This window comes from Miniopterus schreibersii (genome assembly GCF_964146895.1).
Source record: "Miniopterus schreibersii genome assembly, chromosome: 5".
Taxonomy (NCBI): domain Eukaryota; kingdom Metazoa; phylum Chordata; class Mammalia; order Chiroptera; family Miniopteridae; genus Miniopterus; species Miniopterus schreibersii.
In genome coordinates, this window is record NC_138106.1 from 2246767 (window position 1) to 2272876 (window position 26110).

Below are 26110 nucleotides of genomic sequence, written 5' to 3' on the forward strand. Positions count from 1 at the left end.
GTCGGGAAGGCCCGGGCCGCGGAGCTGGAGGAGAGTGCGGGGCGGCGGCACCCCCAGCCGCGCGTCCGCGGGGAGCTGGGGGGAGGGGAAAGAGGCAGCGGGAGGGAGGGGCCGCGGGGGCGGGTGATGGACCCCACCTGGAGACAGCTGAAGTTTAGGGTTCCGTGGGGCAGGTGGGGACCGGCTCAGTGGGAGCGCCCAGCCTGGAGGTGAGGGACCCCCGCAGGGGAGGGAGGGACCCTTGGGGCTGGGGACAATGCGCCGGGGCGGGTCCCCCTAGGCTACGTGCAAAGGCCGGCGGCGCCCGGCGCAGCGGGAAGTTCCCGCCCGCGCGCAGAGCCGGGGTGGGTTCGGCACCTGGGCCGCGCGCAGGGGCGGGGAGAGTAGCAGGGCCGTTTCCGGGGCGCCGTGGGTGGGTGCGGGGCTCGGACGACCCGGGGCCAGCCAGAGGCTTTCGCGCCGCCCGCAGGTGAGCCGCGCTCCGAGGATCGGGAGCGAGCCCAGCGGATGCTTTCAACTTTCTTTCCAGTCGCAAGTTCTTTGGGGGTTTTTCTAACCGGGAAACCCCTCTGTTCGCCGCTAAGCACCCTGAGCCAGAGCGAGGGGCGCTGCGTAATTCAGCCGCAGCCCAGACTCGGCGAAAACACCAATTAAAGGAAATAAGCCAAGAGAGAAAACTAAAAACACAGAAACCATGTTGTGGAGACCGAGAACCGTCCGGCCTCATTAAAATCATCAGCGCCGCCCCGCTGCCAGCCGGGCCTTGGGGCCGGGCCCTCGGCCCCCCGTCGCACCCACGCCGGGGAAGCGGAGCCTCGGCCCTGGGCGCCCGCGTAGGTGCTGGGGCTGCCCGGGGGCTCCGGTCCCGGGCGCCTCGCGGTAGTCGCTCTATCTCCGGAGTCCGCGGGACGTCTCCCTCTCGCTGGTCTCCAGGCTGGGCCGCTCCGGGTGCAGCTCGCAGCCCGAGTCCTCCCGGTCCTCCAGCCACCTCCTCGGTCCGGGACCGCGGCCGCCAGCGGCGCCGCCGCGCACTGCACCCATGGCCCACGGCCGCGCAACAGGGCCGCGGTCTGCGGCGGGGCGGGGCCCCGCGGAGCTCGCGGGCCTGTGCGGGTGTGCGCACGGACGCGGGCGCGCGGGGAGCGCGGGGCGGCCGCCGACTCTCCACCCCGGCTGCGTACAGTAGCGCGCGGCGGCGGCGGGGGGCGCGCCGGCCAATTCCAGGAGCCCGCGGCGGCGGGCCGCGCCCTGGCTGATACCGGAAAGGCCTGTGATTGGCCCGCGGCCGCCCCTGTGCAAACGAGCTGAGGAAATGGAATTCCTCGGGCGGGCTTACAGTAAAAGCACGTTCATTTCCAGGCACTCTCATTCATAGAGCCAGCGGGCGCAGCGGGACGGGCGCCCGGCCGACCCAGCGGGGCACCGCGCCGCCCGCCCTGCGCCGCCGGGCACCGATTCCCGGGGCTCCCGGGACGCCGGAAGACAGGCAACCTCGGCTGCTTCTCCTTGACCCGCCTTGGAGCTGCGAGTTTTTATTTTTTTTTTATTTTTCCTTTCTATCTTACTTTTGAATGAACTGGTTTCTTGGCTGGATGATTCAACTTCTTCCCTGGCTGTGAACTTTTCTCCCCGGTCGTTTCCTTTGACAACGGCAGGGGAAAGTGCGCGTTGTTTCGAGGCGAGCCGCGAAGTTGCCTGCGCGTGGCCGTGTGCGTAGGAGTGCGCGCGTGGGTAACTCCGGCGGCCGGGCGTGCGTCGGGCTGCGCCGCGCTGCGGTGCCGCCTCGGGAGGCCCGCTCCACCTGCTGCGGTTACTCGGTGATCCAGGGTGTTGCCGCGTCCCGGTGGTTACCCGGCCGGCGCGGGGGCGACGCTGGAGGAGGATCGGCTCGCTGCTGCCCTGGTCCGGGGCTGACTCACGGAGTCCATGTAGACAGCGGCTGGCTTCGGCAGAGTGCGTGTCTGCGCGCGTGCGACTCGGCGGCTGTTCCACTCCCACCAAACCACAGGATCAGCCGCAAACTTAACCAACATCCCCAAACCCGAGTGCTCAGATGTGGAGAGCTGTACCCTGAGTGTCATCGACTTGGACTTTTTTTTTTTAAGATTAGCTTTTCTTTAAAAAGCTTAATTTTCTGAACTGAGCATTTTGCCAGAACTTATTGAGAGACCATGACAAGTATTTCTAACGCAGCCCTTCTCCAACTACTGAAGCTGATTTTCAAGGCTACTTAAAAAAAAAATCTGCAGCGAACATTAATGGATTTCTGTTGTGTTTAAATTCTCTACAGATTGAATTGTAAATATTTTATGAAGTGGAGAATATGTATATATATTTATATGTGTATATGTATGCACATACATTAGTAGCACGACCTTTGGAAGTCGCCGGTCTTGCTTTTGAGGACTGAAGCCAGTTTTGCATGAGAACTGGCGATGTTCATGGACAACAACCCTGTATTTTCTGTCGCGCTGGGACTTTAGACAAAACTCACCTGGAAAAACTGACAGGCGACTAATTAACTACTGGAACTTCCAAATTATGTGTTTGCCGGCCCTTTTTCTCTCCGTATACATATTTTAGGAAGTGTATGGGAATTTTGCTTCCCGGAACTTTTGTGACAGCCAAAGACTGAGCTTAAACTCAAAGCAAGGCTCGGAAGATAGTCTCCCTGGGCATCTGGCTTTGGATTCTGGGCGCCCACTTTGTAAAGCACTAAGCGAGCGGTCGGATGCTGGGAGCCCTGCTGGGGTCTGAGGCCCATCGGCGTAACCTGACCGGTCCGGCCCCTGGACAGTTAGTGACTAAGCCCCCTCCCGCAGCCCCCCGCAGCAGTAAAGGCCCCTGAACTTGTATGTTGGTCTCCGGGGAGCTGCTGGCTGAAGATCCGCGCCCCTGTCGCCCTCTGGTAGGAGCTGTTTGCAGGGTCCTAACTCAATCGGCTTGTTGTGATGCGTATCCCCGTAGATGCCAGCACGAGCCGCCGCTTCACGCCGCCTTCCACCGCGCTGAGCCCGGGCAAGATGAGCGAGGCGCTGCCGCTGGGCGCCCCGGACGCCGGCGCCGCGCTGGCCGGCAAGCTGAGGAGCGGCGACCGCAGCATGGTGGAGGTGCTGGCCGACCACCCGGGCGAGCTGGTGCGCACCGACAGCCCCAACTTCCTCTGCTCCGTGCTGCCCACGCACTGGCGCTGCAACAAGACCCTGCCCATCGCTTTCAAGGTACTGGGCCCGGAGCGGGTGGCGGGAGGCCGGCCGGCCGGGCGGAGGCCGGCGCGACCCGGGAGGCCGGCGGGCGGGCGGGTCCGGCCCCTAGTCCCCCCCTCCCCCCGCGCTGGAGCCCGGGGATGCTGCGTTGCCGTGGCGACCCTGGGAGGGGACCCGCCTCGGCCCACTGGGCTGCCTCCCGGGGGGACTGCAGAAGTCAGGACGCCCCCAGGGAGGCCCAGGGAGGGCGGGCCGGGACCCTAAGCGGGGTCTTCAGGTTGGATACAAAGTAGGAAAAGTTATAACCCGGCCGGGACCTCCCTAAGCGGGGGTCTTCAGATTGGATACAAAGTAGGAAAAGTTATAGCCCGGCCGGGACCCTAAGCGGGTCTTCAGGTTGGATACAAAGTAGAAAAAGTTATAACCCGGCCGGGACCCTAAGCGGGTTTTCAGATTGGATACAAAGTAGGAAAAGTTCTAGCCCGGCCCGGACCGGGCTGGCTGCCCCCGGCTTCTCTCCCCGCCGGCTTTGCGCCCCAGCCACGCCGCCCCCTTCCCGCGGCGCCCCGGGAGACGCGGGAGAGGCTTTCCTGCCTTCGGGCGGCGGGAGCGCACCGGCCGGGGAACCGTCAGGGCGCCCCCCACCCCGCCGCGCCGCCCCGGAGGAGTGAGCCTGTCCGAAGTCCACCGCGGGCGTAGCTAAGTTTGCAGAAGTTTTTTTGAAGTCTGTTGCAAGCCTGGAGCCTGCTCCTGCCAGGAGCCGCGAGCAGCGAGGCCGGTTTCTTTTCCCGGAACCTTCTGATCCTTACCGCGGGCTCACCTGGACTCAGCCTGGCCGGGCGGCGGGCGGGCGGCCGCGGGGTTGGGGCGTCGGGGTCTCACCCGCGCGGGCTCCTGTTGAGGACCAGGCGCAGGCACCAGGCAACTGCAGCCCGGCGGCTCTACCCCCTGATCTTGCCCTTGCTTTGAGCTGCTTTTAAAAAACCTTGGCCTTGGAGGGGCAGATATAAACAACCCCGGGAGTTTATAAACAACCACCCCACCGCCCTGGCAGCGGGCAGCAGGGGTTTAATTCCAGCCCGGGGACTGGGTTCGCCTGCCTGGGTGGGTCTCAGAGGGTCAGCTGCTCAGCACAGCCAGGGCAGCCACTTCCTGTTCATTGGAGGGCTCAGCAGGCAGGTGAAAAAAAGCCCTGAAGACCAGCTACTCTGTGCTTTTAATCTGGTTACAGAAGTGTCCCCGTTAAGGGGAGATCAGTTAGATAGAAGCTCTGCGGGGTTCCAGGCCCCGGTGGGATCTTGATCTAGCTACAAGGAATGTAATGTTCACTCTTTTTCAAAGTACCATCGGAGTTCTTCCTTTTTAAGCTTTAGACGCCCTCCAGACTTTGATTACCATTTCTAAGACAAAACAAAATGTTGGCGGTGCCTCCAGAGCGGCCTCTGTTCCTGTGTTTTCTGAAAGCAAGAGTTTTCGAGGGGGCGGGAGCGAAGATAAGGTGGGCCAGCCCCTGGCCTCTTCCCCTACCCTTCCTCCCTTCACGGAGTTTTGTTCCGGAGCCCATTTCAGTTTTAAGTCATTCTAATCCCTTTTCCCAAAGAGACCCAGCTCCCAGAGAGTGCCGAGCCCCCCTTGTGAGAGGGGCCCTGACATCCCGGGGCCCTGGGGTCACTCTCAGGTAAGAGCAGATGGAAGGAGGCAGGCCAGTCATCAGCCAAAGTAAGCTCAGGTGCCCCGGACACACTAAGGGATCTGTGGCTTCCTTTGGGGTAAATCAGGATCCCTTCTGAACCTCCCCTCCTCTGCCAGGAACCCCAGAATTGAGTGATGAACAGAGAACCTTTAGGACTTTCTCAAGCCACCACATGAAAGTATTTATTTCCTTCTGAAAGCATGAAAAATCATATAGATTGCTGTTACGGGCCCTCAGGGAGGGTTTTGTTTGGTTTTTGTTTTTAGCAGAAATCTTAACAACCATAGAGGTTTCCTTTTAAAAAATGACTTTTGACCATTTGCTCTTTTTTTAAAATCTCATTTGTTTTACTGAGTGATGGTTTGTAGGCTACTAAAAGATCAAGGTACAGAGCTCTTGAAAGAAGTTCCAGAGGGTCTTGGGAACATTTGGGGGAAAGGACAGGACTCAGAGAAGCCAGACCACTCGATTAATATCTGTCGTCACTTCGCTCCCCACAAAGAGAGGCCCCTTCCTGAAGGAAACCTGCTCATCACATAACTGAAAGGCCAGATGAAATTTTCAGGAGGGAACCGGGGCAGAGGGTGGGGGTGAGAGCGAGCTAAACCTCAACCCTGCGCGCATCCGGCTTGGCGCGTGGTCCCCGGCTCCACTCTGCACCCTCCACCCACCCACCTCCCAGGCAGTTGCTACAGAAATTACTACTTTCAAAATTTGAATTGTAAATAACCCTCAGACAATCCCTTTGAGAAGTTAATCAGTAAAGAATTAAGTTCCCTGTAATAAGGGGGGAAAAAAGGCAAAACAGTGATCGATCTGATGCTATTGATGAAAGGGCATGTAGGTCACTTTTAAGAGTGTTCTGGAGGCCTCTGCTTGAATCTTGGAAACTGAGGGGGGAGTACAATTACGAATTTCCCTTAAAACAGATGAAAATCGTCCCAGTTGCTTATCCTGGACCCCAAAATGTGCCCCCTCTCTCCCACGGAACACCTTTATTTTTTTTTTTTAGGGTAGGAGAGATGAATACTTGACTATTGAGAAAAATCTTAAATTTGCTCTGTTACCCATTATTTCCAGAAGCGGCCTCCAAAGCCGTGTGGGTGGCTCAGGATAGGTTTCATAATACGTAATGAAACGGTAACGTTGCAGTTTGTTTAGGCCCCGCTGCACCAGAACCCGGAGGCACAGGCTCAGGGCGCCGTCAGCCAGCCAGAGGCCCGGGATGCTGATAGCAATATTCTTTTCGTAAGAGAAGAAACAGGTCACGCGCCTGTCTTGTCGGTGAGATCGCAGTCCTGGGCTGTGCGTTCAGTGTCATCTCCGCTGAACCCTGAGTTCCACTTCACAGCTTTCTTTGAAACACTGGAAAATTAAGGGATTTGGAATAAGTGAATTGTAACTGTAATGTCAGCCTAATTAGAGTTGGTTTCCATGCCAGTTTGAACTGTGAGCAGCCTGGCCGAGGGCACTGTGGGCAGGGCCCTGTAGAGGAGGGTTGATATTTTGCCCAACTTCCTGATACTTTAAAAACAGAGAAGTAAAACAAAACGCGAGATACCCTTTGGCCGACAAGTCCCTTCTTGCCTGTTTGGTCTGTGCTAAAATGAAAATGTTTGTGTTTCCTCACCTATTGTTTATCGCTGTTCATTCCAGTTGCTGTGTTTTTCTGTTTAAAGTTAGGTTTTTTTAAAAAAATTCTCTTTATATTGCTTATCAGTGATAAAATCTTTCAAATTAGCAGACATGTTAGTTTTAAATTTAGATTTTTTTCTGCCTTAGTCTGAGTGTGCTTTTTAATCATTAGATGACATACGTTATCTAAATTAATGTAATTTTCCTGGATTTAATATTCTCCTCTTTCCCCACATGCAAAAGAAAAAAAAAAAATCCCTCCAAGATCAATAAAAGGCCAAGTAAATGATGTTTTAGCGCCCAAGTATCTGCGATTCCTGCTGCTTTTTTTTTTTTTTTTTAGGAAAAAAACAGAGGGGTAGGAGTCAAACTCCTAATTTTTTTTAGCCTCAAATTCCAGCCTCGACAGTCTTTTCTGATGTAGCCGCCATGAGCGTTTCGCCCTGTGTCCCTCGGCGAAGGCCTCGTGAGCTTGCACAGTTGCTGCTGAGGGCAGTTCTGACGGTGGGGGGGCGCGGGCAGGGAGCACTGCGAGAGGAGCCCGAGGGAGGGCGGTGGTTTGGAACACGTTTCGGTAGCTGCAGAGCAGGAGCGTTTCTTTTCCCGTCTTCGCAGCGCGCCCCACGCGTGGGGCCGGGCCTGGCAGCCGCGTGGGGGGCCTGCCCCCGTGCACTTGCCGGGGGTGGAATTCAGATCCAGAGGCCGGGCCACCCCAGCGCGAGGGGCCTGGGGAAGTAGGAATATGTGTTCAAGGGGGACGTTTCAACACTGCAAGCTAATTTTACAGAGGGAACTGAAAACAGTGGAGGGAAAGTGGAAAAATTTTTTAAGAGACTGAATTTTTTAAGAGAATTAAGCCAAGCCGTTTGTGGGAGTCGGGTAAGACGGCAGCAACTGGTCGGGGAGATTTACTTCAGTGATGTTTTGAAACAAAAGGGAATCGTCATATTACTGCTCTTAATTAAACAGCAACAAACACACTTATAATGGGAACTAAATACCTAATTAGAGGGTGCTCGGGGAATAAATAGCTGTGTTTTTAAACCTCCTTTATAGAAAACATGTCCACCAATTGGATGGAAAGGATTAGAAAGAGAGACAAAGGCCAGGCCTTGTTTGAGAATGCACGTTGGATAGACCGGGCGGCAGGAGCCTGCCTGTCGCGTGAGAGCCGGTGCCCCGTGTCCGCCCTCCCTCCTGCGGGTGGCTCACTTTCCCCGCAGCCCCAGAGCCGGGAGCCCTGCGCTGCCCCAAACCATAGGCGGTCAGCTGGGGACCCGGGGCGGGGTGGCCAGGCAGGCCACGGAGACGGGATTTTGAGAGCCGTGGTTCTGCTGTGCTACAAGCCAGCCTACGGCAGCCAGAACAGGAGGCCAAACCCGTAGGTATTGGCCAGACATGATGCAGCGATGATTAGGTGAAAATCGGGGGGTGCCAAACGGGGGAAGAGGTGACGCTGTAGGATGCTTTCCCATCTGGACTCAAAAACAAAACCATGTGGATGGCATGTAACTGGAGTGAACAGCACAGACGTCACTGGTGATGGAGAAAGCGCCCTCAGAAAGACCAGAAATGGCGAGAACAAATAAAATGGGGGGCATTTTGATCTGAGAGTCTGCAATCACTTGACAAACAAGAAACAGTGGAAATGTAGCTGATGAATTTTCCTTCAAGAAAATTATTTCTAGAAGGGTCAAAAGACGACCAGGGAGTGGGCACTGCTCCACAGGGCCTTTGTGCCGTCCTTTGGGGCACTTTACTTTGAAATGGCTGCTGCATTGTCACCCAAATAGCAAACATACGCATCTGCCAGTTTTCTCCAATGGCCCTGATAGGAAGTTGATTTCTGTTCAATGACAGGAAAGGAATCTCCTCAAGATCAGTGGGTGGGAGGAGGCCTGGGTCCCGTTAGGACCTAGTTAACGCACCTCTGGGGCTCACAGATACACGGGCCCGAACTCTCTGCTGGTGAAAACCAAGGCCGTAGACACACGAGGGGGTTTCAGAGGTGAACTGCAGAGGGACAGTTTCGAATCTCCAGCAATTCAGTTGCAATGATCACATTTCGTTGTAGCAGAAATAAGTTTAGACACCTAAAAGCAAAGGGCCCCTTTTAGGCCTGCGTTGGAGGCCTGGGCAAGCGGAAGATGGGTCAGGCTGTAAAACTTCCAGAAGCAAGACCTTCCGTGTCTCAGACGTGGAGAATTGAGAGAGCTGAGTGTTTGCAAAAAGGCATAGCTTTCCCGGGTCCTCGCCGCGGCTAGCCTGGCCCCAGCCGAGCCCCGCACCCCTACGTGGCTTTCTCAGGTGAATGTTACAGGATTTGAAAATTTACATTTAGCTGTGCAAAATGGAATTCAAAGTAACTCTTCCCAGTAATAACTTTTTTGATGTTTTGCTTAACTTAGGATTGCTTTCCTTGCGCAGACTGACAAGGGTCATGGAACATTCACTTAATTTTATTTTTATTTATCTTTTTTATTCTTGCCCGAGGATACTTTTTTTAATTGCTTTTCAGAAAGAGTAAAAAGGGGAGAGAGAGAGAAAGGTGGGGGAGAGGGGGAGAGAGAGAGAATCATCTCTGTGAGAGAGACACATCGAGTGGCCGCCTCCCTCACTCACCCGGACCAGGCCGGGGATCGAGGCTGCAGCCGAGGTCCGTCAAACCTGGGACCCTTCGGTCCGCAGGCCAGCGCTCCAGCCTCTGAGCCAAGCCGGCTAGAGCTATACATTTAATTTTAGAACAACTGTTCCGTAAATGACGTCACAGTTTATGACACTCCTGATGTTTGCCTTTGTCCCTTGGCCGGTGTGTAGGTGGTGGCCCTGGGGGACGTTCCAGATGGTACCCTGGTCACCGTGATGGCCGGCAATGATGAGAACTACTCGGCCGAGCTGAGAAATGCGACCGCGGCCATGAAGAACCAAGTCGCGAGATTCAACGACCTCAGGTTTGTCGGTCGGAGTGGAAGAGGTAGGTAGCTGTCAGCACCGAACTTGAAACCCAAAGTATCTACATGGCAACCGACCCAATTTGCAACACTCTAGAAGTTTCTGTGCTGGGATTCCTAGAATCAGTCTTTCCTCTTGTTATTACCGCTCCCTCGAGCTTTTAAAAAATATTTATTTAAAATTTAATATTTTTAACAGAATCTAGCTTTTACAGTATTGCTTTCTGGTTTGCAACATGTAAAACATGAATTGTGAATTTCAGGGAAAACCCTCAGCTCTTTTCTAAGGTGTGAAAATATAAGACTTACTGTCATGGAAACTAATTCTCAGAAATCTGTACAATGGAAGCCTTGCGCTTAGAGTCCGAGTGCTCTCTATGGCAGGTGACAGAGTTTCTTTTTTTTTTTTTTAATATATCTTTATTGATTTAAGAGAGAGGAAGAGACAGAAACATCAATGATAAGAGAGTCATTGATCGAGCCCGCAACCCGGGCATGTGCCCTGACCGGGAATCGAACTCCGATCGCCTGGATCCCAGGTTGACGCTCAACCGCTGAGCCACGCCCTGCCAGGCAGATGACAGAGTTTCAAACTACCATTTCTAATCATTGTAGGGATATAAAGGGTATGATTATTGAAATGCAGTTTCAAGTAAGCTTACCTTTCTGTGGTAAAATAGGAAGAAACGGTGCTTGGTCAACTTGACAGCAAATGACCTCCTGTTATATGGAATTTGGAGGCCTTGTTATTATTTGGGGGTAGCCCAGCTCACATTTTCAGTACTAACAATAGTAAAGGCTGGACCGTCCAGAGGATCTGTTGGGTTAGGGCAGTTCTATGGGTAGTGTTCTTATTTGTTGCCCATTTTCAAAGAATTAGAGCAGAAAGAGGGCTAACTCTTGGCTCATTGTAGTCTCCTCCAGTTTCCAGTTATTTTCAAATATTGTATTTTCTCTACATTGTAAGGACCTATGTCCTACTTTATAAATAGCAGTAAGTACCAAAAGTTTCACCGGAAGAGACAGAATAGTTTGTTTCAAAAATCTCCTTTCTATAATATGGTATTGAATAAGCTTATGAATTGCAGGTATTTTGAGTATAGTAAAAACACACAATAAATACCCACATCACGGTAGATGACTGTTGTAGTGAAAAAAATAAAATAGAAGTACAACTGGTGGACATATAACAAAAGAGTCATCGTCACTCCTTACAAAGGCGTTCACAAATAAAAGGGAATCTGTGTTCTTGGGGAATTCGGTTAGTTGAAAGGAAGAAAGTGAAGGCGTGTTGATGTTTTTGGCTATTGTTTTTGCTATGCTAGCTGCCTGGAGCATTTTCAAAATAGAACCACAGATGGGGAAATTTTTTTAAAAAAATAACATGGTTGAAAATATATGTTCATAGTACTATGTCAATAATAGGGAAATGCAAAAAAAAAAAAAAAAAAAATGACATCCACTTACTGAAAGCAAGAGGGATGCTAGGAGGTATAAAAGCCTAAGCCATTAAATGAGTTCACTTGTTCTATTAAAAGTCCCCGCCTTTCAGCAAATGGAATTCACATTATGATTCAGAGATGTGTGTTCAGAAAACATCTTGAAGGCTTCGGATGAGTAGCTGGCAGAGTGGGTGCGAAGCCAATAAAAAGCCGGGGCCCCACCTCCTGGTCGGTGCCTCCCGGCCTGGCACACAGTCTCCGCTCAGTTCCGTGGGCTCCCACCCCCAGGAACTGATAGCTGAGGATGGTTTGGTTGCCTTTCCTGAGAAAGTGATGTTAGCTTAGGATGCCTCTGCCTGGGTCCACGTGTCAGGTTTTGGTTATGAAAGTCCTGGAAACTGTTTCGTGGCCAACACCAGTGGCATTTTCCACAAGAAGCTCGGCCGGGGCTTTCTGGCAGGTCGGTGACGGTCAAGAATGAGGTTCTGAAAGCAGCGGGCCCCCGTTTCTGGCATCGGGGGCTGGTCTCTCGTCTCGTTGGCCATTTCTGTTTTGAGTGGGTGACTAATAGGCGCTCGTGTTTACTTGGGTAACAGCGAACTGTTTCCCCAAGGTGTGGATTGTTTGCACTCGGCTGCCCGATTCGTGCCAATGTGCCCTTGAGTTTGCATAAAACCCAAAGTAAAATAGCTATGACCAAGGCTGGGCTGTGTCTGATAACCCGGAAAGAGAAAGCTAATTGAAACACCCTAAGTGGACAGTATGTCTTTTCAATGGTGGCTGCTGCTTCCCATGAGCGATAATAGGGAGTCTGAACCCCAGGAACCCCAAGCGGACGTCTGGCCCAGTTACGGTCACCGTGTGTATTGTTGGTCTTAAGTGATTTTTTTTTTTTTTTGGTCGGTACAACCAGACAAAAATGAGCTGTCAAAAGGGCCCTGTTTGTCTAATAATTTCTCCATAGTCGTAAAATGCAACTCGGTTTTACTCTTTCAAGTGTAGATGTCGACATGAAGGCTGCCAGGTTTTTTTCTTTGTAATTTGCTCCCATTAAGAAGACAGCAGATGATTCTCACTAATTTTGACAATTAGTCTCCACCTTCTGCACTGAATGTGTCCTTCACAAGTTTCATTACGGTTCCTTTAAAGTGATCTTAGGACGATTTTGTATTTCATTTTCTGTTTTTGAAAATGTGCCTGTAAGCGTGTCATTGGCATGGACACACCCCGCAGTGGCCGCGGAGGCCCAGGCTGTGGGCTCATCCACACATTTCCACGCAGTTTAACACTCTGACCCCGGGCACCGGTCTGGTGGAGCCTCCCGGGGGCCCGGGGCTCAGTTCCCAGTGAAGGGGGGAGAGAGAGAAGTTCCCTTTTCTTTGACCAGCTGCCAGTCCGTGGGGATTGTCACGCCTCGAGAAACTGCCAGCGGTTGAACATGGAGGGTTTTTTTTTTTTGTTCTGCAAAACTGATCTGTCTGGGTGCTGGCTGAGGTCCAGGACCGAGGCTCTAACCTCAAGTTCAGCCTGCAACTGGGAAAACCTGCCCATCCGGCTTTTACGGCCTTGCTGACAACACTGTCCCCTAAAACCCATTGGTGAAGCTCTGGCAGTCCACCTTCCTCCTCCCTCCCCTCCGTTTCCTCCGCGTGGGTCTTAAATCTTGCTTGGGGTGCGTCTGACCACTGGCACTTTCTCGCGTTGATATGTCGCCTCCATATAGTGACGGTTCCCTCACGAAGGAAGGCGAGACGGCAGCCCCGGAGATGAGGGGCTGTGCCCGCACGCAGGTGGTTCAGAACCACTCGCACTTAACCACACGTCCTGGGACGCCCCCTCCCTCCTCCCGAAAATGGGAGTTCAGGATCAAAAGGAATTCTCTTCGGCCAAGTTAATGAGCAGTTTGCATCAGCCGCTAAGGCGGGTGTTATGGACCTTTTCAGTTATGAGAAAGGACATCATGGCTGTGGCTGAGAGACATTTGAGAAATTTTAGCAATGAGATCTATGAAGGCTTCCGGCCCTATCCGAGCCCTTAATCAGTCGGAAAGGAATTGATCCGTCAGGGAACAGGGCTTCGGCTAATTCACTTCAGAACCAAACAGGAAATCTGCCAGACTGTACCACCAACCACACGGTGACAGAGGGGGCAGCCACTGCAGACCCTCCTGATTTTAACAAGGATGTGATTGTTGATCTTTGGGGAACATCACAGGCGATTCTGAGAATCCTCTGGAAGCCTTCTCCCCGGGGGAAAAAACACACAAGTCCATGTACACACACAGTGTCCTGTACGGTTGCAATTTCCGGGGCCACCGAAGCTTATCTACGGACCTTCCGGGGCCCCGTGGGCCCCCAAGCCAAGAGTCTGTGGATTTGGAACCTCACCTTGACCATGGAGGGCCAGCCTGGATCTGTGCCACACGTTGTGGGTAACCAGAAAACACACATGTAAACAAGCAAGAGAGAGAGACTTTCCTGTACCCTGTGCTGCCTTGGCCACACCTGGGTGCGTTGTGGCCAGGACACGCTTTGTGTATGTGGGAGAGCAGGTCCCGTTCGGGCTGCTGGTCCCGACCTCTGGAAGGCTGTCGGGGTGCGCGCACGGAGCCCCCCTTAAAGGGAAAGGCCCGTCTGTCACGCGGGGGCACCTCTTCTCTCGACCCCCTGGGCCCCTCGCCGCAGAGTTGCCATGCGACTGGCCCGGCCGCCAGCGAGGCCACGGGTCTGTGCCCCGCTGGGATGGGGCTCCTGTTCTGGGCGGATCTGTGTGTACGATGCCCCCCTGACAACTTTAATCTTGCTCACTTTCAAACAGTGCCCTCCCCCAGCGCGTTTATAAAATGGAACTCATTCCCTGGGCCCTGGCTGTGAATGTCTTCCCGGCCACGATAGTTACGCCCGCAGTCTGGGCTGCTGCATGTTTGTGGAGTGTTTCTTACTCAAGGCATTTTCATTCTTAGGTTATTTTGCATTATTTGGGGGGGGGGGGCTGTATGGGGAGGTCGCCTTTCAGATGAATGAGAGGCTGTGGGTGAGAGGAAGAGAGGCATGTTTGGAAAGGGCACTCCAGCCCAACAGAGCCGTGTGTTCCCGGAGCCGCTGTTACTGAGCAGTGGCCCGAATGACTCACGGTGTTATCACAGGACCCAGGTCATTCTCTGCTCCGCACAGACTCACTTAGTGAGGGCAGGAGAATTCCGCTGGCAGCCCCAGCTCGCTGCTTGGAGAGCCCTGAAGACGGCCAGCTGGCCGTCAGATCTCCTGAAGAGAATGCAGGGGACAGGCTTGATCGTATTAAAATCAGCTCTCCTATCCCCCCTCCTTTTTGGGGTTGTGATTGGTCTACACTTTAAAATAATACGTAGATACTGACATCTGTTTGTAGACTTCAGTGTGGGCAAATATGGATGGAAAGAGACCCCGCCTCGGACACACAGCGCCTCGGGCGGCCTGGCAAATAGCCCCTCAGAGGGCAGGTCGAGAGCTGGCGTCTATGATCTGACGGGACTCATCTCTCGAGATCAGGTCTCTGTTTTATGTTTCCCAATAAAAGGGCAACAATACTTTCTTAAAGCCAGCTGCTCCCTACCCCCAGTCACCCACCAGGAACAGTCCCTGACCCCTAACGCCCTGGCAGGGACCGAGGGGGGAGCACGCTGGGAACCCCGTGTGCCGGGAACGGTTTCACACTTTACCCGGTCACGGCCTTCTTGCTGATTTTATGAAGTGTCAGGATCGCCGAGGATGTCAGACAGCTTTCTGAAATCAAGGTTATTTGCAGGAGCAATGTTTTAGAGTTGACGGACAGATCTAGCCTTCTCCCCACACACCGGCCACCCCTTCCTTGCCAGCCGGCTGGCACTCGCTGGGGACAGGGACATCAGTCAGAAAGTGCCCGGAGAGGAATAATGGCCGAGTGATCTTAGAGCTTCCTGTTCCAGCTGCGAGCATCACAGACGTAAACAGAGGCCCAGCCAGCGGCCGCGAGGCTGCTCTGCTTCTAATAAATCAGGGGTGTGTTTTCTTTCTGTGCCGCTTGGCGAGGGACAGGAGAGGGTGGAGGGGACTGCTTGTGGAAGAACATATTCTGTGTTTCTTTTTTATAGTTTTAAAGAAAAATTACTTGCTGAAAAGAGAGATGGTGTCCTGTCTGGTGGCTGTTTTCTTTCTGCTGATGATTAAAACTCCTTCAGTGCAGCAAAGGGACGTCTGAATAGCCGTGGCTGTCGGTGCGGAGAGGTGGTGTTGTGTGTTTTTAACGGAGCTGTCGGACCTTTAGCCAGTGGGGGGGATGTCTGTGTGTGTGCGCATCCACTGAGATGACTTCACGGGCCAAATTGTCCCTGAGGACCAAATCCGTGTGAATTACATCATCTCATCTGAAGCCTAAATAAAGCAATGAACAGAAATTAGTGAGCGAGCGGTGCGACTTCACGGGCTGCCCGTGAGGACTTCCAAACGTGCCCATGTATCGGCTCCGTCGCGGGGCGCGGAGGCCGACTGCTGCTCAAGACTCTTCCGTTTGTCCGTATGCATTCGTGGGCTTCGGGCAGCGCCTGTCCATCCCGGGTTCAGGGCTGAGCCCCGCGTTCAGCAGAGATGGATCTCGGTCTGCGTGGAGAACAGGGCGAGGTGGGGTCCCGGCATGTGGCCCAGTCTCTGTGAGCCCGTATCGGGCGGGCAGGTACCCCACTTAGGAATTCCGTTTCACGTCACTGAACTTCCTCAACAGGGGCTTCAGGTAGCCGAGGAGCCGTACGTCACACGGCGATCCCCTCACCCTCCTCGGGGAGTCTCCGCTGCCTTGCTGCTGCTGGAGTCAGATGCTTGTGCTCCGACTTCCTCGGCGAGGAAACATTCATTTAGGAGCCACTTAAGCTGCATTTTTCTCAAAGAAGATGTTAGTAAATTTCCTGTTTATTTTGCAGCTTAGAGTAATGCCTGCTTTTACCCTGAGATGTAAGGCGGTCATTAGGAATGGGTGGGTGCATAAACTGAGGAACCCCATTACCTGCCCCCAACCTCCTGATCCCAGGACTCTCCAGGGCCCAGTTAATGGGAGGCTGGCGGGGGGGGGGGGCCCTCAGTGAGTCTCCTCATGCAAACAGAGGAGCCTCCCCTTGGCTCAGACAAAGCAACGCACAGGAATAGGCCGTTTGTGCGGGGCTGTGATCTGTGCTCTTATCAGATCCCCAGGACAGGGCCAGGAGGGAGGGGCCCGTGTGGAGGGGGAAAGCTCCAGTTTGCTCAGGGCATTGGTTTTGGGGTTTTTACAGGTGTTTCTCCTTCCTTCTATTCAAAACCACTGTATGGAGCACAGTCAGTATCTATCTATCGATTATCTATGATAATTAACGAGGAATCATCTAAACTCCTCGGGCTCTGTCTGCCTCTCTGAGTAGTGTCTCCAGCACCTAACACACCCGCTCTTTCCAGATGTTCTAGCTCCCTCATCCTGTTCGAAACCTCAGGGCAGGTATGGTCAGCGGCCTGTGCATCCGTCCGCTCATCACTTTTATAGTCCAGGTGCAGCTGGCGCTCAGTACTGTTAGTTTCCGGGGTACGGCATCCTCTCGTCCATCTGATGGGCCTCACTCGGTGGCTCCCCACAGCGGGCACTTGGCAATGTCTGCAGACGGTCTTGGCTGCCACAGCCGGGGTGTGGATGGGTGCTACTGGCATCTAGTGGGCAGAGGCCAGGGGTGCTGCTCCACATCCCACAGTGCACAGGGCAGCCCTGCCACCAACACCCACTGGAGTCCGAATGCCAGTCGTGCCGAGCCCGAGAGCCCTGCTACAGCTCCACACTCAGCATAGTCAGTTGTGAAATGTCCGCTTTGCCTCTCCTCTCCAGTACTTTCTGTTCCCTACAAAATCTGTGAGAAACTTATATTAAAAAGTTCACACACAGTAAAAAGTAAAATTAGAGTTCATCCCTGAGTATTAGAGTCTTTTTAAAAATATGGAAACACACCTGTGCTGTGTGTGCAGAGTTGCCCATCTTTGCCCATCCCGGTCACGGGCACGCGGTGGCTGCAGGTGGGTGGGCCCCGCAGCAGGGAGCCCTTTCTGCAGGACTGTCCCGCACGGCTCTTCCCTCAGGAACATCCCACAGGTGCAGGTCCACAGGGACCTCAGAAGCAATGAAGTAAGTGCTCGTGGCTTCCCCGTGCTCAGTGCCCCACCCCAGCCCCCACCCATAGCTTCCCTCAAAGGGCCTCAGATCCATAGACTTAGGAACACGAACTACTGTGTCCCCTCGAACTAAAAAGTACTAAAGACAAGGCCCTGGTCTCTGCCGTTGCCGGACACCTTGCAGGAACCAGAAAGGGTTCGGTGGGCACATCTGAAACAAAACTGGGGGGAACACAGGGAGGGAGAGGAGAGGGAAGCTGGCCGTCTTGGAGACAACCCTGGGATTGCAGGTAGCACAGGCAGACAGATGCTGGGTTCTTCTGGAGCTTTCTCCCACCTGCCCTGACATGTTAGTCCTTCCATCGTCTGTTTTCCACACTGAGATTCGGGGAAAGATGGCTTGAAAAAAAGTTGAAAGTAGAGTTTTCCAGATCTTCTCAGTGCCTGAAGGCAGTGTTGCTGCAGGCTGGATTCCTGGACGAAGTTCGGCTGGGAGTGCCTCCTCTGGTTTCCCTTTGTTTGCCTTTACTCTGTGTAGAGACCCTCACCCCTAACTCTCTGGCTTCCTGGAAGCCCCCACAGTGAAGCACCCAGATCCCAGATTCTGCAGGCGACAATCACGGGAGACCATGAGTTAACTGTGCGGCTGGAGTCCACGTGCGGTGTCTGAGCCCCGGACGGCACTGAGCCCACCTCTCACCTAGACTGAGGTCTCTGGGGAAGGAACTGGACAGCAGTGGTGACCGAGCCCCACACACCATGGCAAAGACAAGAAGGGAAGCCCAGAAGCCCCTAAGAGGTGGACTCCTAAGGATTTTCATACACAGAAGATCCATCTCTTAACTTGAAAACTGCCAAGTGGTTTCGTCGGTGACTATTGGGGACTCATGACACACTTTCAAATGATGATTGCCCAGGGCAGTGGCGCCTGGCGGTCAGTATGTGGCCTTCATTGGCTTCCTCCCTGAGAGGAGGGAGCCCACCCTGGACACTGTCAACATCCAGGCTGGTTATTCAGTTGTAGTTGTTGGGCCTTGCTGTGCAGCATCTAGTGGTCAGCAGCATCCCTGGGCTCTACCCAGTAACCAGTAGCACCCGCTCCCCGTTGAGACAACCAGAAATGTCCCCAGCAGACATTTCCAAAAGTCCCCGCGGGAGTGGGGAGGATGGCCCCTGCTTGAGAGCACTGGCTTGGAGCTGTGTGTCCCTGGGCAAGTCACTTGGCCTGTCTGAGCTCGATTCTGCCTTTGTCCACAGGGCTGGGGGTGGTGCAGAGCAGATGGCCTGAGATAAGACATACTTCAGGCGTTACTACCTGGTGAGAGCTGTTGCAGTGGCACTGACTTTGCAGAGCAAACGATGGGAACTCCCCGGGCCCGTACCAAACAGCAGCAACCCTCACCTTGTTCCTCGGCCCCACAGAGGCCTCGGGCTGCGAAAGGGTTACGGCCAGCGGGGCGGGCTCCGAGATTGCAGATTAGCGATGGGAGAGACGAAATTAAATATGCTCTGTAATTCGAAGCACTGCTGTTCATGGGAAAAGAAGTTCTCCCAACTCAGCCCTTCCAGCTCTTTTGTCCAAACATTAGCGGCATGCAAATATTTATGATTCATACATGCCCCCTAATTCCCGATCGTATTTTAACAATAAACACTGCTTTTGCACAATGGGGCCAAGTAATCACCAGGCCTGTCGTTGGGTCCACAGGCTGGCAACTAACAGCATCACATTCTTCCTGCTGGAACTGCGGGCTCCTCCCAGGTTTAGGGGAGCACATGGTGGTGCCAGGGCAGCTGGCCTTGGACCGCATGGCAGGACATCCCGGCTGCACCCGGGAGGCCTCTGAAGGCTGTATCTCCGCATTTGCAGAAACGGCAAGCAAACGGCCATGCGTGTTGCTTTTTTTGTGTGTTTTTGGCCACAGATAAACAGAGCATCGATTAACCTGGCTGTTACTTGGAGAGGTATCTGACCACTGTGTTCTTGTATTCTGTCCAAGTCCACGGGCCCAGATTTTATAGTAAAGCCAGTGTGTGCCAGTGGATATCCCTCTGATGTGTAATAACAAAAAAGAAGCACACATCTGTTTGTGACAAGCCTGCGGGTCTTTGGAAGGAGAAGTGGGCATGCTTGCGGTATTCACTAAATGTGCTGGCCTCAGTCTGCCCGCCTGTGCAATGGGTATGGCAGTGCTTTTTATACGCGCCCCGAAAGGTTACCAGGGTGATTAACGCCAGATGATGGGTATGTCGAGACCTCGGAGGAAGAGCTGCCACTGCCCCCAGTGAGCGTGGCCGAGGGTGGAGGAGACGGGCAGGCAGGGCTTAGCGCGCGTCTCGCTGACTCCGAAAGTTAGGAGCTTCTGGTTCTCCGTGGCATGGAATCTGTAGTCCCTTATCCTACCCGGAAGCTTGCACAATGAGAGTGCCCAAGACACAGCAGGAACTTCGTACATATTCATAAGCAAACACGTGAATAATTGTTCCAGACATTTGCTGGACAGATCACGCGATGGGCCGTGTGTTCCCTGTGCTGATGGGCGCGTCTCTCCCAGGCTCTGAGCCCTTTCCCATCAGGAAATAGAGTGTCCGTGGCTATTTTGTTACAGCTGTGGCCTCTCCCCAGAGTTTGTATAATGAGGACGTTTCATTCATTCATTCATTCATTCATCATCAGACGTGCACAAAGCACCTACTGTGTGCCAGCAATGTAGGTACAAAGCCCAGCCAAAGAGAAGCCACAGCCCAGAGGGCTGGAGAGGGGCAGACGGTGAAGCTGGCCTCGCTGCTCTGAGTGGTCAGCACCATGGCGAGGAGACAGGTGTTATCTCGTAAAGAGCACGGGGTCTTCCTGGCAAGTTGTAATCTCAACTGAGACATTTTAGGGTGAGGAGGAGGCTGTCCAGGTGACGGCATCAAGACAAGTGTCCAGGCGGAGAGGGCAGAGTGGGGCGGTGCACCCCGCCTGTGGGAGAGGGTGCCGAGGGCCTTGGGGTCGCCCAGGGAGTTTGCTCTGCTCCCCGTGAGGTGGAGAACTGCCAGTAGGTGCTAGGCGGGGAGCTGGCCGGGTGGAAAAGGTACCTGGATTGCAGACTGAAGGATGGAAAATGTGCCTGGAGGGTGTTTGGGGACTCGCAGACCATCCAGGGATGAAACCTCCATTGCTACTGCTGGACGGCTTCCGCCAGGTGCAGCCCCAGCTTGCAGAACCCCCCGTTTGGTAAATATCCTTGTACCCAGAAGTCGGCTCCCACCAGGCCCTGCCGACCACGCCCAGCCGGGCCTTGAGCTTCCCTCTTTTCCTGCTCAGCCCCACGCCCACCTGCCCTCCCAGCCTCCTGCAGCCACTGCCACGGGTGTGAAAGCTGGTGAGTGGGGCCTCAGGACCCCGAACCGCCCTTTCTTCAAATGCCCATCCTCGGGCCACATGACCAGAGGCCACACAGTGTTGGGCTTGTGTGTCTGTGGGGCGCTGGGCTGTAGGCATGAGCAGGGTCAGGGCTAGGACGAGGCCAGCCCTGGGAGGGGGCTTTGGTCTCCTGTCCTGATGGATAGAGAATCTGGGTGCACCGGCCAAGACGCACAGGGCAGCAGGTGCGGCCTCGGGCTGAAGAGGGCTCCGAATTCAGGGTTTCAGGGGTGTTTGCACTTAAAACCCCTGGACTTTAAACCGAGGATCAGAACTCAGGTCCTCACCCAAGATACTCAGACCTGTGACACCAGAGAAAACAGGAAGATCCAAAGGAAAGGCGACGTCTAAGGAGGGAGATACAGAACCCAGGCCGCACCCGGCGGGGCTCGGTGCACCTCCTCCTGAAAGGAAAGGCCCGCCTGCTACCCCGTTGCGAGGCCGAGCTCCCGCCTGAGTCGGGAAGAGAGCCCACCCTTCAGCGTGAAATCGGACAGAAAGAGCCGTCACACTGCAAGTGTACAGAACAGCTCGGGGATCCATTTGACCTTTTTTTATGGCCTCGGATCAGAAGAGACAAAGAGTAATGGAATGCTGTCCCTGTCCTCAAACAGTCTTTTTTTTTTTTTTTAATGGGTATACTTTTCCACTGCTGTTAGAGACAGTCGAAGGAAGGGGGGGGAGGGAAACATGGGTGTGAGAGAGAAACATCGATGGGTTGCCTCCCACATGCACCCCGACGGGGGCCAGGGGTGGAACCTGCCACCCGGCTGCGTGCCTTTGAACGGGAATCGAACCTGGGACCCTCTGGTGCTTGGCCGACGCTCTGACCGCTGAGACACACGGGCCAGAGCTAACAGCTCGTTTTGATGGGCCACCTCCAGGGAACACGCTTCGCCTGTCCTGGGCTTTCTCGGAGGAGAGCAGCTGTTTTTCAGCCGACCCATCATTCCGAACAAATGCTACTTTTTAAGGAAAACTGGGTTCTGTATTTTAAGCGCCAAACTTTCCGTTGACTTTGGGGTTTGTCCTTGTGCCAGTCGCTGGGCCCCCCGTCCGCGCTCTGCCCGTGTGGACGCAGGTGGGTGAAGGCACCTGCAGGCACGGGCGCTTCGCGCACACGCGAGGTAACCCCCGTGTCGAGAAACCAGGAGAGTCCGTGCCCCTCGAAGGATCCGGGCCCGGTCAGAAACCCCCAGGTAAGTAATGGTGCAGCCCCGCCGTCCAGAAGAGCGGGGAGTGTTTGGGTGAGGAAATGACCAGCGAGCAAAAGCGTGAATTTTGGCGGTCAGCTTGTTCCGGCGGAAAAAGTGAGAACTGACTGTAAGTTTAAAGTATTTTGTGAAAAATACCCCAGGTTCAGATTTCTCCTGGAAGCTGAGGGCACGTTAATTTTAATACTTGGTTGTCCGTGATCAGAATTCGCCCAGCACCATTTACGCAGGAAGAAGAAAATCCTCCCCGCAACATTCAGCATCTTTCGGGATTTCCAGAATTTGCAAAGAGCAAACCTTGAGCCCCCCCGACTTTCTTAGCTTGGGGAGCTGCATTTTTTTCCTTGGCTTCCCCCTCGCTCCCTGGTGTTTCCGCTGCGAGCGCCCGTCTTGCCTGCAGGGGTGCGTGTGTGGGGAGCGCCGAGACTGGGGCCCGGGGCCCCGAGACCCGGGGCCGTCGAGCCCCCGCGAGGACAGCCTTCCCTCGCGTGACCAAGGGCAAGTTTCACATCCCACAGAAACTGCCCCGAAAAGGAGAAGGTGACTCGGGACCCAGACCCACAGCAAGGAGCCCGGTGGCTCAGGAGCCAGCCCAGGTGGATGGCTAACCAAGCCCGTGGAGGGACAGTCACAGGGGACGGGAGTGAGAGGGTGGCCCCTCGGACGCGCTGGCAGGGAGGACGTTGCCGCGATGGGGCGTGGACTTCTACGTGTGTCATTCCCTGCCCCCCCTCCCGCCCCATGAAATGATCTAGTCGCCTTCTTACCTCCATTCCTCGCGCCAGCCTCGGCCCTTTTGGGAACTGTGCCCATTTGCCACAGTCCTGAGGTTTAGCTACTTCCCACATGTGACGGGGAAGTGGCGTGTGTGTGGGGCCCTGGCTTTATGAGACCGCAGTGGCTACAGGAGGTCACGGCCCCAGGGCCCCGTAACCGCGGAGACTAACAGCTCAGGCCGGGGCCTCGTGGCCACCTCGCCGTGGAGGGTGTCAGGGCAGCGAGCATCCGGGGACGTTCGCGTGACCTTCCTCCCAACTGAATGAAGCGGCCGGTGTTCTTCCTGGCCTCTGCGTGAACAGTCAGGCGCTGAGGGGGTGACACAGGTTCCAGCGGGGAGCCTGTGGCCTGGGGGGTTCAGAGAGCCCCACATCCTGTCACAGTTCTGCCCGGCAAGGTCGCCAGCTGGCGGGGCAGGAGCGAGCATGAACGTCAAGTTCGGCAGAGGCGCAGTTTCCCTGACGGGTCCTCAGGCCCCGTTCCACCTCCCTGAGAACACTAACTGGCACCCACCTCACCCCGACAGCCCAGGGCGGCCCCCAGCTGTGGGCCGTGTCTTAGGTGGTAATTAACTTGACATTTGCTGTCCATGGTTCCATTCAACTTGTACGACAACACATGAGGTGGGAGGACTGTGGTCACCCCCATTTCAGAGATGACAAAGCTGAGGCTGCAGAGAGATTAGGTAGCCTGCCCAAGGCCACACAGCAGGCACGTGGCAGAGCTGGGGTGTGAGCAGAGGCCGTGGGCTGGGGCCACACTGCCCCCAGGCACCCGGCGTTCGACCTCCACGGGGTTATAGATCCAGCCCCTTGCGTTGCGCTGCTTCAGGTCACAAGTCGTGACACGGCACCCAGAACCGAGGGTGAGACGGAAGGTCTCAGTGACCCCCTTCCTCAGCTCCCTCTTCTGTGAATCTCCACGCAGGGCGCCTGTGACCCTGCGGCGTGGCCCCCGGGAGCTGAGCCTTCCAGCAGCAGGCTCAGGGTCACCTGTGCTCCGGGCTCGGCCTCTGCTTGTCTCGTGGGGCCCACGTTAGGGCCACGGGAGCCCTGGAGCCCCTCCCGGCAAGGACTCGCTTCAGGCTCCAAGGCGACCCTCAGGCAGTTCTCGCTCCCCAGCCACGTCTCCCACCCCTGCCTCCCACCCCTGCCGTTGGTCCTGCAGAGCCAACTTTGGGGGGGGCCGAGTATTACATCACAGACCTGCTCTCCTGTCCTCTCCCCTGGCTTCTTCCTGGTCTGGCTACAGCTTCCTGAGAAAAACACTTGAGTGCCTTTCACACTCCACACCCACGCTCTTCAAATACCAGGCCCGTCGGTCATTCGAGCGAGGGAACTTGGCTAAGAGCACGCGTGCCCCAGGGTACGGCCACCACGTCTGCAGGGGCCTGCAGGTGCCGGCCAGGAAGGGCTGCGTCTCCGCAGGGATGGGTGGGGTGGGCAGGATGGGGGCAGAGCACTGGGGTCCCGGGTCCTGAAGCCACAACCCCAGCCAGGGCGCCCACCGCTGACTGTCCCCAGCTGTCCATTTCGGAGGAACACAAAGGAGTGGAAAAACGTCACCACACCCGTGAGCCAGATGCCGTCACCCAGAACCCGTCTGTGAGGCAACGGGCAGACGTCCCGGTCAGAGCCGAAGGGCCCACTGCGGGGGAAGCTGCCGGAACCCCTCCGCCTTCGTGGACCACGTCACCGGCCGAGATGCCCCACCTGGTAGCTGTCGCCGGATACACACTTCTAGTGACTGCACGTAAACCGATGGGCGTAAATAGCAGAATTTTCATCATGAGCAACAATTCCACAAATACTCGCTTTGGTTGAATTTCACTCCCGATGAAGGAGGCCAGCCCGTGGTTAACGGAGGCGACGCTTGGCGCTCGGCAGCCAGGAGCCCAGCTCCGGCTCAGTGAGAAACTCCTCCTGAACCAGAATCCAGGCCTGCGGTTGGCTGTCAGGAGCATCGGGGCGCTTCGGGGTCGCAGGGGTGCTTCCTCTTTGGGGGCAGCGGTGGAGTGTGGGAAAAGCACCACAGGCCCCGATTCCTGGTGCCTCTGAGTTTGCAGGTGGAGATTTAGGACCTGTGACAGTCATGTGGGGGACAGTGACCTGGACGCCAGGAGGCCTGGGTGGCTGGGGACATGGCCGGAGGAAGAAAGACCCCAGAGCAGAAGTGCCGTGGCTCCGACATGGGGCTCAGAGGAGAGGATTCTGGCTTGGGGACTGGAGGGATGGGGGGGCATGGGGCTCAGTGGTGAGAAGATCCTAAAAGCGACCGTGGGATTTTCAGTCTTGATGCCAGAGGTAGGAGCTCAGTCAGGTTGTTGACGGAGCAGGACAGACCCTTGGGGACGGTTTGGTGGGCTCTTCGTGATCAGGAATCACAGGCCTGCGGTGGCCAGAGGCGCTTCCACGGAGCATTGTTCTGGGGCTTCCTTTGTGTCAAACACGCATGGCAGCCGGACAGACGCTGCTCTTTCTAAGGTGGGGAAGGAGGACAGTTTGGGTTTTGAAATGGTTTGGGGAGCGGATGGGGGAGTAGGTGGCATGTTTCCGTTTCGTTCCTGCTTGGTTTCATTTCACGCCGCGCGGGGAAGGAGAAACCGTGCTCGCTGGAGCACTGCGGTGCTGAGTGCGAGGCCCGAGCGTCACGCTTAGCGAAATCCCAGGGCCCTGTTGTGGGAAAGAGCGAGAAAAGAAGTCATGAACGTGAACACAACACACACACCCCCCTAAAACCAGGCACGGGATGCAGGTTTAACGGTTTTGCTCACAGTAACTCATTTAACCTGCCCCCAGGTTCCATGAGGTGGGAAACGGTCTGCGTACCCATCTTCCAGGGGAGGGCACTGAGGCAAGTGACGTGTTCGGGCGGAAATTCTCCCGCAGAGATGGAACCGGTTGCCTCTCAGTCTGTCAGCTACGTGTCCTTAAGCCCTTGTATTGACTATAAATTTTGTTTGGCCAGTTCCATGAGTGCCTAGCATTTAAAAGTAATATTTAAAGTCAACCGGGAGTTAGTGTTTTTTTAAATACAGAGAATAATTTTAATTTAGCCTATCCTCGAACTTAGGAATTCCATCTTTCCTAATCCTCGGAGGTACAAACAGCCCTAGAGAGGGAGACGGATCTGGTGTCTTTTCCGCCTTTGCCCTGAGACGGTGGGGGGGGGGGGGTCACTGCCACTCCCACCCCACGTCCCCTGGGGTCCTGACTCTCGAAAGAAGACAGATCCGAATCTCCCCCGATCCTGTGTTAAAGGAAGGCCTGTAACTGTGAAGCGTGAGATCCTGACACGCCGTAGGCGAGCACCCCAGAGTTTAAGCAAAGCCGAACTCGAGGGCGATGGGAAAAACCAGTGGCCCGTGCTGAAGTGGCGCCACCTTCCCGGGTCGAGGGCGGGGAGGGGTGCGTGGTCGGCGGGGTCGCAGGCTGCCATCTCATTCCCCGTGTCCTCCTGTGTCCCACAGGGAAGAGCTTCACTCTGACTATCACCGTCTTCACAAACCCACCGCAAGTCGCCACTTACCACAGAGCCATCAAGATCACCGTGGATGGACCCCGAGAACCTCGAAGTAAGTGGGCCCCTCGGGGCTGGCGCACCTCCGGGCTGGCACGCTCAGGCGCCGGGGAGGGTGTCCGAGAAT

General features: G+C 55.2%; 1 protein-coding gene across 1 annotated transcript in view; it reads left to right on the forward strand.

Moving 5' to 3' along the window:
• RUNX1 (RUNX family transcription factor 1) overlaps nt 1-26110 on the forward strand; it is a 191344-nt gene that overhangs the window by 105112 nt on the left and 60122 nt on the right. Inside the window, exons 3-5 of the mRNA XM_081138437.1 lie at nt 2968-3221; nt 9352-9508; nt 25934-26038. Coding sequence (XP_080994563.1) covers nt 2968-3221; nt 9352-9508; nt 25934-26038 — 516 coding nt within the window. The remainder of the gene's footprint in view (nt 1-2967; nt 3222-9351; nt 9509-25933; nt 26039-26110) is intronic.